This window comes from Cavia porcellus, unplaced genomic scaffold, assembly GCF_034190915.1.
Source record: "Cavia porcellus strain 051 isolate PalLab524CR breed Dunkin Hartley unplaced genomic scaffold, mCavPor4.1 scaffold_1, whole genome shotgun sequence".
Lineage (NCBI taxonomy): Eukaryota > Metazoa > Chordata > Mammalia > Rodentia > Caviidae > Cavia > Cavia porcellus.
Window position 1 is genome coordinate 199,738,113 of NW_026947484.1, and position 13,993 is coordinate 199,752,105.

At 43.2% G+C, this 13,993-nt stretch overlaps 2 protein-coding genes and 1 long non-coding RNA gene across 7 annotated transcripts in view; 2 read left to right on the top strand and 1 right to left on the bottom strand.

Annotated features, from left to right (window-relative positions):
* The window catches only part of Rabepk (Rab9 effector protein with kelch motifs), a 31,138-nt gene extending 27,361 nt beyond the window's left edge, over window positions 1–3,777 (top strand). For all 5 annotated transcript variants that reach the window (XM_003470775.5, XM_063227544.1, XM_013153598.3 and 2 more), the window contains 2 exons: window positions 3,083–3,232; window positions 3,457–3,777. In XM_003470775.5, coding sequence (XP_003470823.1) covers window positions 3,083–3,232; window positions 3,457–3,743 — 437 coding nt within the window. In that variant the 3' untranslated portion in view covers window positions 3,744–3,777. The remainder of the gene's footprint in view (window positions 1–3,082; window positions 3,233–3,456) is intronic.
* Window positions 3,778–5,001: 1,224 nt separating this feature from the next.
* On the bottom strand, window positions 5,002–9,867 carry Hspa5 (heat shock protein family A (Hsp70) member 5). The gene is made up of 9 exons (XM_003470774.5): window positions 9,684–9,867; window positions 9,386–9,596; window positions 9,062–9,293; window positions 8,530–8,667; window positions 8,010–8,122; window positions 7,532–7,922; window positions 7,147–7,384; window positions 6,486–6,653; window positions 5,002–5,913 (listed from the first exon to the last, which is right to left on the bottom strand). Exons 2-9 carry the CDS (start codon window positions 9,505–9,507, stop codon window positions 5,351–5,353), a joined length of 1,965 nt encoding a protein of 654 aa, XP_003470822.1. The 5' UTR covers window positions 9,508–9,596; window positions 9,684–9,867; the 3' UTR covers window positions 5,002–5,350.
* Window positions 9,868–9,956: 89 nt separating this feature from the next.
* On the top strand, window positions 9,957–12,554 carry LOC134470891 (uncharacterized). The gene is made up of 2 exons (XR_010040096.1): window positions 9,957–11,506; window positions 11,814–12,554. It is a non-coding gene; the product is annotated as an uncharacterized LOC134470891 (long non-coding RNA).
* The last annotated feature ends 1,439 nt before the right edge of the window (window positions 12,555–13,993 follow it).

Consider the following 13,993-nt stretch of genomic DNA (forward strand, 5'->3'; position numbering starts at 1 on the left):
AGCTGGGTCTGGCGGTAAACGGTAAGAATTGTGTGCTTCTCAGAATAAACCATTGAAAGCTCTTGGAGGAGAAAGTTGGAACATGGGAAGTGTTCCAAGTGTCTGCAGAGCTGGTGCATTCCAGAGCCGGACCACACTCCTGTGAGCCCCATCCTTGCAGGGCCATCACCCCTTCTGCACACTGATGTGCACCTAGCACTTAGCACAGTGTGTAGTACAGAGTGGGTGAGGAAGTCATGGTAAAACAAACTTGCTCATGGACAGAAGGCACAGCAGTTCTGTGCAGGGTAGTTGACTACTTTCCAGGGCACTGGGTGCTATGGAGCCAGAGAACTTTGGCTGGGATTCCTGCATTGGCTAGAGTCTCAACAAGCAGGGTGATTCTCCTTACCTCCTCTGCAGTGCTGACCCTGGCCTCATACTGACAGATAAAAACCATTTTTATAGAAGCATTCCTTACAGGTGGGCAAATGGGGTTTTCAACATTTATTTATTTATTTATTTATTTATTTATTTATTTAGTAGTACCAGGGATTGAACTCACAAACTAGCGCTTTCAAGGCAGGCACTTATACCCCTGAGTTAAATCCCCGGCCCCAATTTATTTTAATTTTATTCATTCATTTATTATTGTTGAACCCAGGAAGTACCAAGCTGCAGCCTCACTCTGTTTGTTTGCTTGTTTGTTTAGATATGGTTTCACTAAGTTGCCCAAACCAGGCTCAAACTTGTGATCCTCCTGCCTCAACCTCTCAGATAGCTGGGATTGCAGGTTTGTACACTGCACTTGGACATAGTCATCTTTAAAAGGAGCTGGATACAGTCGTGGATGCCTGTAACTCCAACACGGAAGGAGGCAGAGACAGAAGGATCCCAATTTTGAGTCTTTCCTTAACAAGTTGAAACCCTCTCTCAAAAATAGAGAGCTGGGCTAAGGGTGCATGCCTGTAATCTCAGCACTCAGGAGGTTGAGGCAGTAGGATTATTGCAAGTTCAAGACCAGCCTGGACTACAAAATGAGCTCAAGGCCAGCCTGAACTGCATAGTGAGACCCTGTCCCCAAAAAAGACACACACACACACACACACACACACATTTATATATGTGTGTGTGTGTGTATGTGTATAAATGGCTAAGGATGTTCATTGGTAGGACACCCCATCTCCACTATCATTCATTCACAGGTAGGTAGGTAGACAGCTAGGTAGCTAAATCAATAGATACCAGGCAAGCGAGGGAGCCAGGTATAATCCCAGCAGTCTAGGAAGCTGAGGCAGAAGTATCTCAAGTTCAAGCCCAACCTGTAAAATTTAGCAATTAAGCAAGAACCTGTCTCAAAATTTAAAAAAATTACTGGATGTGTTCGCACACACCTTTAGTCCCCAGGACTTGGGAGTTTGGGGCCAACCTGGGTTACATAGTTCAAGGTCAGCCTGAACTACATAGGGACACTATCTCAAAAAAAAAAAAAAAAAAATAGGCAGGCATCATAACACACATCTGTCATCCCAGCATTCAGGAGACTGAGGCAGGACTGCTATGAAGTTGAGGCCAACCTAAACTGTATAGTGAGGTCTTATCTCAAAAAATAAAGCACAAAAAAATGGAAAACATAGATAAAATTAAAATTAAAAAAAAAGCTGGGCATGTAGCTAGGTGTGAAGGCCCTAAGTCCAATCCATCCCCATTATAGAACTACCAAAATAAATATATAAATGAATAACTATAAAAAGAAAATTCTTCAGGGCCGAGGAACTATGTCATGGATCTTTTTCCCACTTATTCACATAGTTCTCTAGTGCTAATATCCACTATTCTCTAGCCTTAATATCTGCCTCAATTAAACACTTGTTTGAAAAGATACAAATATCCATGCAACATGGGCAAGGTTGGCTGCTGAAGCAGGAGGTCCAAAGTACTAAGAACCCGGATTTTGGAGCCGGGCCTCAGTATATGTACACTTCCAAACTAAGGGGTCTCAGACAGGTCCTATCCCTTTCTAATCCTGTGTCTCTTATGTCCAAAGGAAGCGGTAGGCAGAAGTAAGTGCAATTCCAGGGCTGTTACGAAAATTAAGTGAACAAGATACTTGAAATATCTAGCCAGCATTCAGAAAGTTGCTTAATAAAAAACTTTTAGGGAGGGGCTGGGGATTTAGCTCAGCAGCATAAGCGCATGCCTTGCAAGCAGGTAGTCGTGTGTTCCATCCCCGGTACCAATAAAAAGGAAAAAGACAAAAAAAAAAAAAAAAAAAAAAACCTTTTAGGATTGGCAGGGTGGGCCTTTTGTAGCCCAGGCTGGCCTCAAACTTGCAGCAGTACTCCTGCCTCAGCCTCTCAAGTGCTGAGATTACATGCATGTGACACCATGCCTGTCAAGAATTTTTAGTTTTTAAAACTCAAAGTTATAGAACTTTACCAAGGCAGTTAATGTTGAACAGTTAAATGACAGTCAGTATAAAAACTATGAACACTTGTATCACATCTCAGTATGCTCCAAATACCATCGACATCAGAATCCTCTTTGCTTCCCTAGACTACTAATCAAAATTTCAAGCTATTTCAGATTTTTTTTTTTTTTTTTGGTGGTACCAGAGATCGAACTCATGACCTTGTGCTTGCCAGACAGGCTCTTATGTCACTGAGCTAATCCCAGGCTCTCAGATATTTTGGGTTTTTTGTTGTTGTTGTTGTTGTTATTTCAGTAGTAGGATGGAACCCAGAGGTCCTCTACCACTGAGCTAAATCTTCCCTTCCGTCCGTTCCTCCCACCCCCCACCCCCTCACCCCCACCCCCACCCCCCTGCTTTTTTTGAGACAAGATTTCCCTATTCAGTTCAGGCTGGCCTTAAACTTACTTTATAACCTCCAGCAATCCTCCTGCCTCAGCCTTTGGGTTTGAATTTGTGATCCTCCTACCTTATCGTCCCAAGTATCTGGGAAGACAGGTATGTACCACGTGACCAAAACCTTGCTCTGTGACCTCTGACCTCCTATTGAGTGACTCTCAGGGCCTGATTTGCAAACTGTAGCAAGTTTGAAAGCACACTTTAGCACATTATGCCAAATCTTTTTCTCAATAGGAGACATGAGGTGGCAGCAGCTCAGTCCCACAGGTGCTACTCCAGCAGGCTGCGCTGCTCATTCAGCAGTGGCAGTGGGAAAACACGTGTACATCTTCGGGGGGATGACTCCCACTGGGGCGCTGGACACCATGTACCGTTACCACATAGGTGAGTGAGCCCCTCTCCTGTCTTTAGATGTATTCTTGGTCTAAATCCAAAAGAATGAAAGCTGAGTCTTAGGGAATGAGCCATTAAAGCAGTAACGCTGGCAGTGGGTTTTCTGCTCCTTTTATTTCCCATTTGTTGTGCTCAGCTGATTTAGTAAATCACAAAGCATTTCTGGAAATTTCTCAACACAAGCCTTTTTGTTTCTGTTGTTTTGTTTCTAACAGAAAAACAGCATTGGACCTTACTTAAATTTGATACTTTTCTACCCCCTGGACGATTAGACCACTCCATGTGTATCATTCCATGGCCAGTGACTTCTACTGCTGAGATAGACTCACAGTCTGTCACACTGAACTGTGAGGCCGAGGAAGGAGATTCCACTGGTGAAGTGACCCAGAGGAGTGACTTACGTGGGGAGTGTCTGACTGACACACTGCTATGTTTTGTGTTTGGTGGGATGAATACAGAAGGGGAGATCTACGACGACTGTATCGTAACTGTAGTTGACTAATAAAAGCCACACACTTATTTTCATAAAAGTGAAACCTTAGCTGCCTTATCTCCAAAACTTTTGTACAATAAATGTATCTGCCTTGCTTTCACCTACTTTGTAAGAAATAAACTGGGTAACCCAGTGCAGAATCTTCTGTTGCACAAAAGATTGTATCAGCAGTGAAAGCTGGGTAAACATAACAAAGTTGGGAGCCTGGGGCAGGAGTTCAGGCCCAACCTGGGGAACTTATGACCATCTGAAAATAAACAGGCTGATGATATAGTTCAGTGTGATGGCTCCAGTCTCAATCCCTAGTACTGAAGGTGTGTGCTGGGGGCGTGGGAACGCAAGCTGTTGACATGAGTGAATACTTACCGGTGAAGTCCATCTAATCCTTAAGTTCACTGTACACAGTAATGGTAGCTTTCGACAACAGGGTATGCAGTGAGAAACTTGTTCTGCCTACCCCACTGCCCCCCAAGGACACAAAGCACTGTCTTAACATCTCATGGAGAGGGGCTGGGGATTTAGCTCAGTGGCGTAAGCACCTGCCTTGCAAGCAGGTGGTCCCGAGTTCGATCCCTAGTACCAATAAAAAGTTAAAAAAAAAAAAAAGAGCAAACATCTCATGGAGTTTGGTCTATAGACCTGTATTGCATACTAGGTCTACCAAAACACAAAATTTTGGTATTAGGAATTGAATCCAGAGCCTTTACACTCAGTTACATTTATACTCCCCACCCACCCATTTTCAAACAGGGTTCCACTAAGTTGCTAAATTACCCAGGCTGGACTTTGTTTAGGTACTGGGAATCAAACTCACCTTTTGTTTGCCGGGCAGGCATTTAGACCAATGAGCCAAATCCTGGCCCCTGGATTTTTAACTTTAGATATTGCCTCACCCTCCCAGAGTGCTAGGATTATAATATGTATGTACCATCACACCTGGCTCCATTAATTCTGAAAAGAGAATCCATTCAATTACACAGCCAGCTATCGAAAGCATCATTCATTGGTTATAAAGTCAACAATTTTAGCAAGGAGACCTAGAAGATTTCAATTATGTTCAAGAAAAACTCCACTCCGGGGTACTGTGAAATAGCCCTTACCAGTTAAGGACGCAGTAAGCCCCCCATGCCCCTCTTTGGAGCAGAAAAAGTTCCCCCTGCATCCTATACACACCCCCTTACAGCCTTCAGCCTTTCATCTTGGCTCTCATTCTAAGATGTATGATTGATGGATCTAATTAGAAGCGTTTCACAAAATTAGACCAGTGTAAATAACAAACATTTATTGGTGTCATTTATGGTAGAAAAAAAAGTTCCTACACCAGATGTACATGACCCAATTGTTAAATAGAACATTTCTGAGGTGAACACACACCCTTGACGCGACTTTTTTTACCCAGATTTTTTTAGAACAGCCAATTTGTCCTCTCCCCCCACCCCAAGACATGAGCAACTGCTAATGAAAAGCAGTAAACAGCCACTTGGGCTATAGCATTTTCAACTCCACTCCAAGGTGAAGATTCCAATTATATTCGACACTTAAGTTCTCTCAATTTTCTCCTAACGAAAGTTCCTGAGTCCAGTATTTACAATATTACAGCGCTAGCAGATCAGTGTCTACAACTCGTCTTTTTCTGCTGTATCCTCTTCACCAGTCGGAGGAGGGCCTGCACTTCCATAGAGTTTGCTGATGATTGGCTGAACGATTTCTTCTAATTCCTTCTTCTTTGCTTTGAAGTCTTCAATGTCAGCATCTTGGTGGCTTTCCAGCCATTCAATCTTGTCCTCTACAGCTTTTTCCATGGTTTCCTTGTCTTCCGAGGAAAGTTTGCCTCCCAGCTTTTCTTTATCTCCAATCTGGTTCTTTAGAGAGTAGGCGTAGCTTTCCAGCTCATTCCGGGTGTCTATGCGCTCCTTGAGCTTTTTGTCTTCCTCAGCAAACTTCTCAGCATCATTGACCATCCTTTCGATCTCTTCAGGTGTTAGGCGATTTTGGTCATTGGTGATTGTGATCTTATTTTTGTTCCCTGTACCCTTGTCTTCAGCTGTCACCCGAAGAATGCCATTCACATCTATCTCAAAGGTGACTTCAATCTGGGGGACCCCACGGGGAGCAGGAGGAATTCCAGTCAGGTCAAATGTACCCAGGAGGTGATTGTCTTTCGTCAGAGGTCGCTCACCTACAAGTTAAAACAGAAAACTTTTGTTAGTGACAAGTGCTGGACTTCTGGATCCCATTTCTGTTAGTCTCTACAGTGGGCCAGGACACTTAACCAAGCTAAAGTGACTCAGTACTGGCCTGCAAGGTTCTCTTAACACAGTGGTGGTGAACTATGGCACATGTGCCCAGCAGGCTATACCACTGAAACTCTAAGGTTCGCCATCACTGTCTTAACTGAATTTTATCCACTTCAATGCACTGTCAACCCTTTTCTTGTGTTCTAGGAAGCAGCTCAAGAACAAGTGCTAAGGGCTGGGGATTTAGCTCAGTGGCATAAGCGCCTGCCTTGCAAGCAGGCAGTCGTGAGTTCGATCCCCGGTACCGATAAAAAGCAAAAAAACCAAAAAAAAAAAAAAAAAAAAAGAACAAGTGCTAAGTACCCTAGTTAAATATGGACTCTATGCAAGTCAACACTAGTCCCATGAAGGATTTTTTCCACCTGAAAAAGAGCAGATACTTCTTTCCCTAACCCTTTTAATAGTAGTATACATTAAATGAGAAGTCATGTTCTTTTAAGACCAATGTAATTACCTTCATAGACTTTGATTGTAACAGTTGGTTGATTATCAGAAGCTGTGGAAAAGATCTGAGACTTCTTGGTAGGGACTACAGTGTTTCTTGGAATCAGTTTGGTCATGACACCTCCCACAGTTTCAATGCCAAGTGTAAGGGGACATACATCAAGCAGTACCAGGTCTCCTGCAAAAGTAGATAAACTGAGGTAAGTTTCAACAAAGTCATAAGATCACTACGAAGTTCCCCATGAACTAAGTTTATCTTGTTTTGCCATTTACTAAAGTTCTGACCATAAACATGAGAACCGAACTAAACAGCCCCTAAGACTTTCAAGACTGCCCTGACGGTCCTGTCTTCCATGCTCCCTTTCTAGCTTTTTGTTCTATTGTTTTCTAAAGCAAAAACTTACTACTGCCTTTCTAGTGAGCCACTTTTTTCAAACTCTTGGCCTTATGTTTGGCAGTATCTCACGTGAGATACTGTGACAAGCTAGGTGTTGTGTGGCAAGGTTTCACTATAACCCCAGCACTTGGGAGGCTGAGGCAGGAGGATTTCTGTGAGTTCAAGGCCAGCCTAGGCTATATAGTTAGTTTAGATCAACCTGAATCATATAGCGAGACTGTCTCAAAAAACAACAAAAACCCAAAAACAAAAAAATGCCGTGACCATGGCCTACCTGTATCTTGGTCACCAGAGAGTACACCTGCCTGGACAGCAGCACCATAGGCTACAGCCTCATCTGGGTTTATGCCTCGGGATGGCTCCTTGCCATTGAAGAACTCTTTAACCAGTTGCTGGATCTTGGGAATTCGAGTGGAGCCACCAACAAGAACAATCTCATCAATATCAGACTTCTTCAAGTCAGAGTCTTCCAACACTTTCTGGACAGGTTTCATGGTAGAGCGGAACAGGTCCTAGAATAAAGACATATGGTCACTGTGATGATAACTGTTACCTTGGTACTGTCTGGGTCTGTATGTACACTGTCTTAAATTCAGTGAATTTAACTACATTTCATTAGGACAGAAAAAGAAAAAAAAAAAAAAAATCAAGGAACATACCATGTTTAGTTCTTCAAATTTGGCCCGAGTCAGAGTCTCAGAAAAGTCTTCTCCTTCATAGAAAGATTCAATTTCAATTCTTGCCTGATGCTGAGAAGATAGGGCCCTCTTGGCCTTTTCTACCTCACGTCGGAGTTTCTGCACAGCTCTGTTGTCCTTCCTCACATCTTTGCCAGTCTTCTTTTTGTACAGCTTGATGAAGTGTTCCATGACACGCTGGTCAAAGTCCTCTCCACCCAGGTGAGTATCTCCATTAGTGGCCACGACTTCGAAGACACCATTGTCGATGGTGAGAAGAGATACATCGAAGGTTCCACCACCCAGGTCAAACACCAGGATGTTCTTCTCCCCCTCTCTCTTATCCAGGCCATAAGCAATGGCAGCTGCTGTCCTGTTAGAATGAAAAGGGACATCTCAGTCAAATCCACAATTCCCCTACTGGGTAAATATGCTGTGTATCCTTGAATTTCATACTTACGGCTCATTGATGATTCTCATAACATTCAGTCCAGCAATTGTTCCAGCATCTTTGGTTGCTTGCCTTTGAGCATCATTAAAGTAGGCAGGTACAGTAACGACTGCATGAGTAACCTAAGAAGATAAAAGATGGTAATTTTTGTATTGTCACAGGCTTTAACTGCCATTTAAATTACAATCAAACCACCACTTTAGTATCTAAGCTAGTCTACCAGGAGAGTATCACATATACAATTTCATGAGACTGACGGGCCACCTCTGGCATTAAGAAAGCAATTGGTTATACACAATTTCATTGCCAAGAATTTCAAGCAGTAAGTGTTGAACACAGGAAAATTGTCTGTTTTGTTTGACCTACATAAAAGCACCAATTAGTTAAACCTGATAAGCATGGATGTTGTTCTGATCCAATTTCTCAAACTATAAAAATTTCAATGACAGCACATAAGTCAAATAAGAACGGTAGCTAGAAAAAAAAGGACGGTAGCTAGTAATCTTTAACAATGTTTAGAAATATTTACCTTCTTTCCCAAATAAGCCTCAGCAGTTTCCTTCATTTTAGTGAGAACCATGGCAGAAATTTCTTCTGGAGCAAAAGTCTTGGTTTGCCCACCTCCAATATCAACCTGAATGTATGGTTTAGTTTTCTTTTCAACCACCTATTTTAAAGAATAACTTACTGTTAAGAATTTTCAGGCACTTAAGCACGGACATTTCAAACTTTTAAAGCCTCACCACTTCTTCCCCCATGGTCTGGTTTATTTTGGTCTCTGGGGGCTGGACATTCACTAACATTACTAGACAGTAAAAAGGTACCTTCTGAAGTCCGATTTCTGCAATTTTAATCATCTTTTTAATATTGTGCTACAGTGGACAGAATATCTGTATACCAACTATTTTTTAGTAACATATTAAAATTCTCAATAAAAACCTTGTTACATCGCGTGTACTATATATCCTTTTTTTAGGCGTGTATGTTTTTCAGCGACTTAATCCTAAAATCCCCACCACTACACCCATCCTCTATATTCGGAGGAGAAAAACGGGTCAAACCTTGAAAGGCAAGAACTTGATGTCTTGCTGAACGGAGGGGTCGTTCCAAGTGCGTCCGATGAGCCGCTTGGCGTCGAAAACAGTGTTCTCGGGGTTGGAGGTGAGTTGGTTCTTGGCCGCATCGCCGATCAGCCGCTCCCCTTCGGGGGTGAAGGCCACATACGATGGCGTGATGCGGTTGCCCTGATCGTTGGCGATGATCTCCACGCGGCCGTTCTTGAACACCCCGACGCTGGCGGAAAAACCCCACAGAAGAGATCAGAACGGCTCTTCATGCCGGCCCAGAAGGCCACGCCCCGTCCCCCTTTCACAAAATCCACTCACCAGGAGTAGGTGGTCCCCAGGTCGATGCCGACCACCGTGCCTACGTCCTCCTTCTTGTCCTCCTCCTCGGCCCGCGCCGCGCCGAGCAGCAGAAGGACCGCAGCCACCAGACACAGCTTCATCTCGGCGGCGCCGTCTGCCAGGCGGTCAGCAGGAGTCGCAAACAATCCAGCAACAGGCTGCAGAACTGGTGCGCAGAGAGGTCACTGATCTGAAAACGAGAGGACGGGAGTCAGGAGAGGCTAAATGGCGAAAAGGCTAAGGTCAGGCCCAAGAAAGCAGGCCGCAGGGGGCTTACCGCTCACACTGGTGCACAACAGACTGAAGATTCCTGTGTTGTCTCCACCGGTGATGAGCGCGCTGTCGCCGACTCGGCTTATATACCTCCCTCCAGCCCCGTCGTGGAGCCCGCGGATTGGCGAAGATGCTTCTCGTTGGAGGCCGCTAATTGGCCCAGACCACCAACCTGGCTGCAGCCGATTCGAAGCGGCCTCCTCCGCAATAAACGTCACAGCTACGCCTTCCAGGAGAAGTTATTGGCTCCTGGTTTTTTCCGGACAACCACCAATGAGAAGCAACATCCGCTTCGTCTGCTGTCCCCATTGGTTTAACAGCTGCCAATTGCTCGTATGAACTCTCACCCTCAGGCGGTTTCCGCCAGTAACCGCTAGGGTCCTGCCCTCTAGTCTGGCCCTCGGATACCGAGTTCGGGCTGGCCGGTTGGTCCCCTTGGGACCGTGGGACTGAAGTCTTTCTCCTTTACTCATCGCCCTCCGCTCCTCTGTACCTCATCCCAAAGCAGGAAGCGAAATTTTCTCTTGTTGGATCCTATCCCATCCCAAGGAGCTCGGCCTCATCGTAGATGCTGTGATCACTTTAGAACACATTTCTCGGCCCTTGGTGGTCACTACCGGTATTTGAGAGTGCGAGTTTCAAGGGCTTTTGTTATTCACCAGCAGCAACTCTTGAGCTGAGGCCGGCTCTCCAGCTCTGTCTGGCCGCAAGTCGTGGCTCCTCTCAGCCAGTCCGGTCTTCTTTGCACAGTGTCTGCTTTATTTGTCCTTTTCGTTTCTTTTCAAATTGACCTGCCCCTCGGTATGTCCCAGGGCCAAATATTGCCTCCTCGCCTTTAGTCTCCCACTCTACTGTGGCAACTCACTCTTGAAAATTTATTTGTCACTACTCCAACCCTGGGTTAGAACATTTTTTTCTAACTTCCCACCATTTCCCTTTGTGCCTCGGGTTATTTGCAAATCCTTCCTCGTCCATTCGTGATGCCTTTCTATATTATTCCTGGAAAGGGCTGATGTACTAAAAGCACTGGACTGTAATGCTTTGTTCTTGTATATAATACTGTAATGTTTTGTTCTTGTATAATACCCTATTACAGATACAATAATAGAAGCTACAATTTAAGTTTACTGTGTGCCACACTATTCTTCATGTGTCATTTGCTCCTCAGTTTGGTTCTTTGTAGCTATTTCCCATTTTCCAGATGAGAATATTGAGACCAAAGATGATTTAACTAGATCAGTCACAGATCTGGTCTGGTTCGTGATGGTGTTAAGTTTGATATCCAGGTTGCCAATGCTTTGAACATTTTTTTTCCTAAAAACTCATTCAATAAGTATTTTTGAAAGACCTACTTTGGTCTTTGGTCAGAGGCCAAAGCCCTGATACAAAGTATTTCGAGACGCTTGCATCAGATGCTCAGGACATTATCATACTCAGGAACTGGTCCCTTTAGTATTCCTGTTAAAGTTATTGTTGAGATTCATAGGTATGATGATCGGGTATACCTGATTCACTGAGATGAGGAAAACCTATGAGTCAGGACTCGAAAATTTTCCTTTCTGGTCCTCAAAGTTGTACTAGTGATTCAGAGTTGACTGCACTCTTACTCTAGAGATTGCATCATTTATCTCTTCTAACAGGGCTTGTAATGCTGCAGCAACACTGACCCTTCTTTGGGTTGCATCAGTCTGGTATCAAGATGGCAATCATCATTTGACTGTTATGTTTTTGTGTCATTTCAAGCAAACTTTCTGCATGTACTACAGTCCATTTCCATTAAATAAAATTCTGTTTCACCCTTAACCTTGATTGATGACATCCACTTTTGTAAGTTTCCTTTCTCTAAGATGAAGAAATGTGATATATAGCTATCTCGCAAAGAATTTAGTATATAAGTGGTTGTAATATTTTAAAATTCAAGTGTTTATATATATTACAATATAAATTATGATCCAAAGCACAATCAATTATGAATTTAATAGGAAATTTAAAAACTAGCTTGCTAAAAAATATCCTAGTTTGCTAGTTATATCAGGTTTATAAGATAGGTATCTGGAAAACAAAAGGTATCTGGCAAATATTTTGATAATGTATGATAGGCAATGTAGACTTTTTGTTTCTCTTTTTGAGACAGGGTCTGTTATGGATTGAGAACCGGTGGTCAACACCAGCTGGATTACATCAGCATGCATTGAGTGAAGATGCTCCACCTGTGGAGGGTTGCCAGGATAACTAAGTGGAGAAGAAGGGAGATGTTGAGAGCTGAAGCGTTAAGGAGGGTTTGTGGGTTCTCCTGCGAGTTGCTCTCTGAGCTGTTAGTTCTGGAGAAGCTTGGGTCCTCGAGCATTGATTCCTGGCTCCGGAGGGGAAGACATGTGCTGCTTGGTCTCTAGGATGAACTTGTCACCCTGCTTCCTGGCACGTACCCAACTGTGCTTGTCGGGGCCTCCATGTCACTGAGAACAGCTATGGTGCCTTTCAGGATAGCCCTGGTCTTTTTTGTGAGTGTGACTTCTCAGCTCCAGTGTAGAACCCTCATCCCACTAGCACAGCTCCTTCATTCTGCTGGCATAGACTTTCTGGTTTCCACCGCTGACCCTTGGGTCTTCCCAGCACGGATCCATAAAAGAGACTGGCATGAGTCCTTCTTGTGGGCTCTGGCCCTCCAGTTGGACTTGTGGGAGGCATTGTCCTGAGGGGTTTTTATTTGGACTCATGTGGGACATTGCCGTGGGGTTTAGGCTCTTGACTAAATAATCTATGTCTTTGGTGTTCTGGATAGATTTCCTGCATTTTCCTGTGTTAACTTTCCTGTGTTAATCCTGTATTAACTTTTATAATATTTTATAATATTATAAAAATATTATAAACTCCATGTCCTAATCTTAATTGTTCTAACTACAACAGGGTCTCAGTACTATGTAGCCCAGGCTGGCCTCAACCTTGTAGTGATCTACCTACTTCAGCCTCCTAGGTGCTATAATTACAGGCGAGCACCACCACACCCAGCAGCAAATGTATACTTTTATCCAGTAATTTATCCAGCTCATTTCACTTGTGTTCCTGTGGGTAAGAAAGTAGATTTCCATTTCCTATCTAATACCTGAAAGCTAAGCAGAAGCAGAACTCAATATTCTTTTTTTTACTGGTACCGGGGATCGTAAACTCACGACTGCCTGCTTTCAAGGCAGGTGCTTATGCTGCTGAGCTAAATCCCCAGTCCCAGAACTCAATATTCTTATCTGGAAAATAGGAAACAGCTATGAAGAATTGAACTGTGAGGAGCGAATGACATATGAAGGGCATAGAGAACAAAGCATGGCACACAGTAAACTTCAATAGTAGCCTCCACCACCACCACCACCATCATCATCATTATTAGGGTTGGATGTCATTTAGCTCATAAGTCTACATTTCTGAAAGAAAATAATAATGGAACAGAATAGAGCAGAAACTCTTCCACATAGTTTGTTGGACAGAACATTCATCTAGAAGATAGGCCACATGACCTCAGAAAAGAAAAAGCCACTCAGAGCTTTGGCCCATCTATCTGTCAGGGATTTTCTTTTTTGTTGTTTAATGTCAGGGATTTCTGTCTTACTGGGTTGTTTCAAGGATGAAATGAGATACCGTATGAGAAAATACTTTGAGGGATGTAGAATAGGGGTAATGCTATAATCAGTCATAGATATACACAGTAATATGGGAAGAAATTTTAGAAGTTCTTCAAATAAGCTACCTCTTTAAAGTCAGCTTTCAATAGTTTTCAAGTGTTCTTTTATTGGAAAATAAACAGTGATTACTTCAATTTTTTTTTTCTTCTGATTACTTCAAATTTTACAAAGAGGGGGCTGGGGGTTTAGCTCAGCGGCATAAGCGCCTGCCTTGCAAGCAGGCAGTCGTGAGTTCGATCCCCGGTACCGATAAAAACGAAAAAGAAAAAAAAATTTCACAAAGAATTTTTTTTAAAAAGTGATATCTCTAACCTATTCTTAGATTGGTCATAGATGTCTTTTTAATTAAAGGACTGAGAATAATTAACTTACACTTGCATCAAACAACTCAAGAGTGAAAGATTTCATCCTAATGTGACCTGGAAGTAATAGTTGAAATAAATCATGTAGTCTGTATTTTTTTTTGTTCTCTCTACTTCCTGTGTCTATCTATCTGTCTGTCTGTATATCTGTCCCTCTCTGTGTCCTTTCCTCCTCTCCTCCCTCTCTTCCTCCCTCCATGTCTTTTCCGGGGACTGAACCTCATTATGCAATTCAGGCTGGTCTTAACTCATTTTGTAGACCAGGCTGGCCTTGAACT

Excerpts from the sequence above, each read along its gene's own strand:
- Hspa5 (XM_003470774.5), bottom strand. The coding sequence starts at position 9,507 with ATGAAGCTGTGTCTGGTGGCTGCGGTCCTTCTGCTGCTCGGCGCGGCG. Across the intron at positions 7,385-7,531 it reads AATTTGAAGAACTAAACATG|GACCTGTTCCGCTCTACCAT; the intron begins GTATGTTCCTTG and ends TCTTTATTCTAG. Across the intron at positions 5,914-6,485 it reads TACAATCAAAGTCTATGAAG|GTGAGCGACCTCTGACGAAA; the intron begins GTAATTACATTG and ends TTTAACTTGTAG.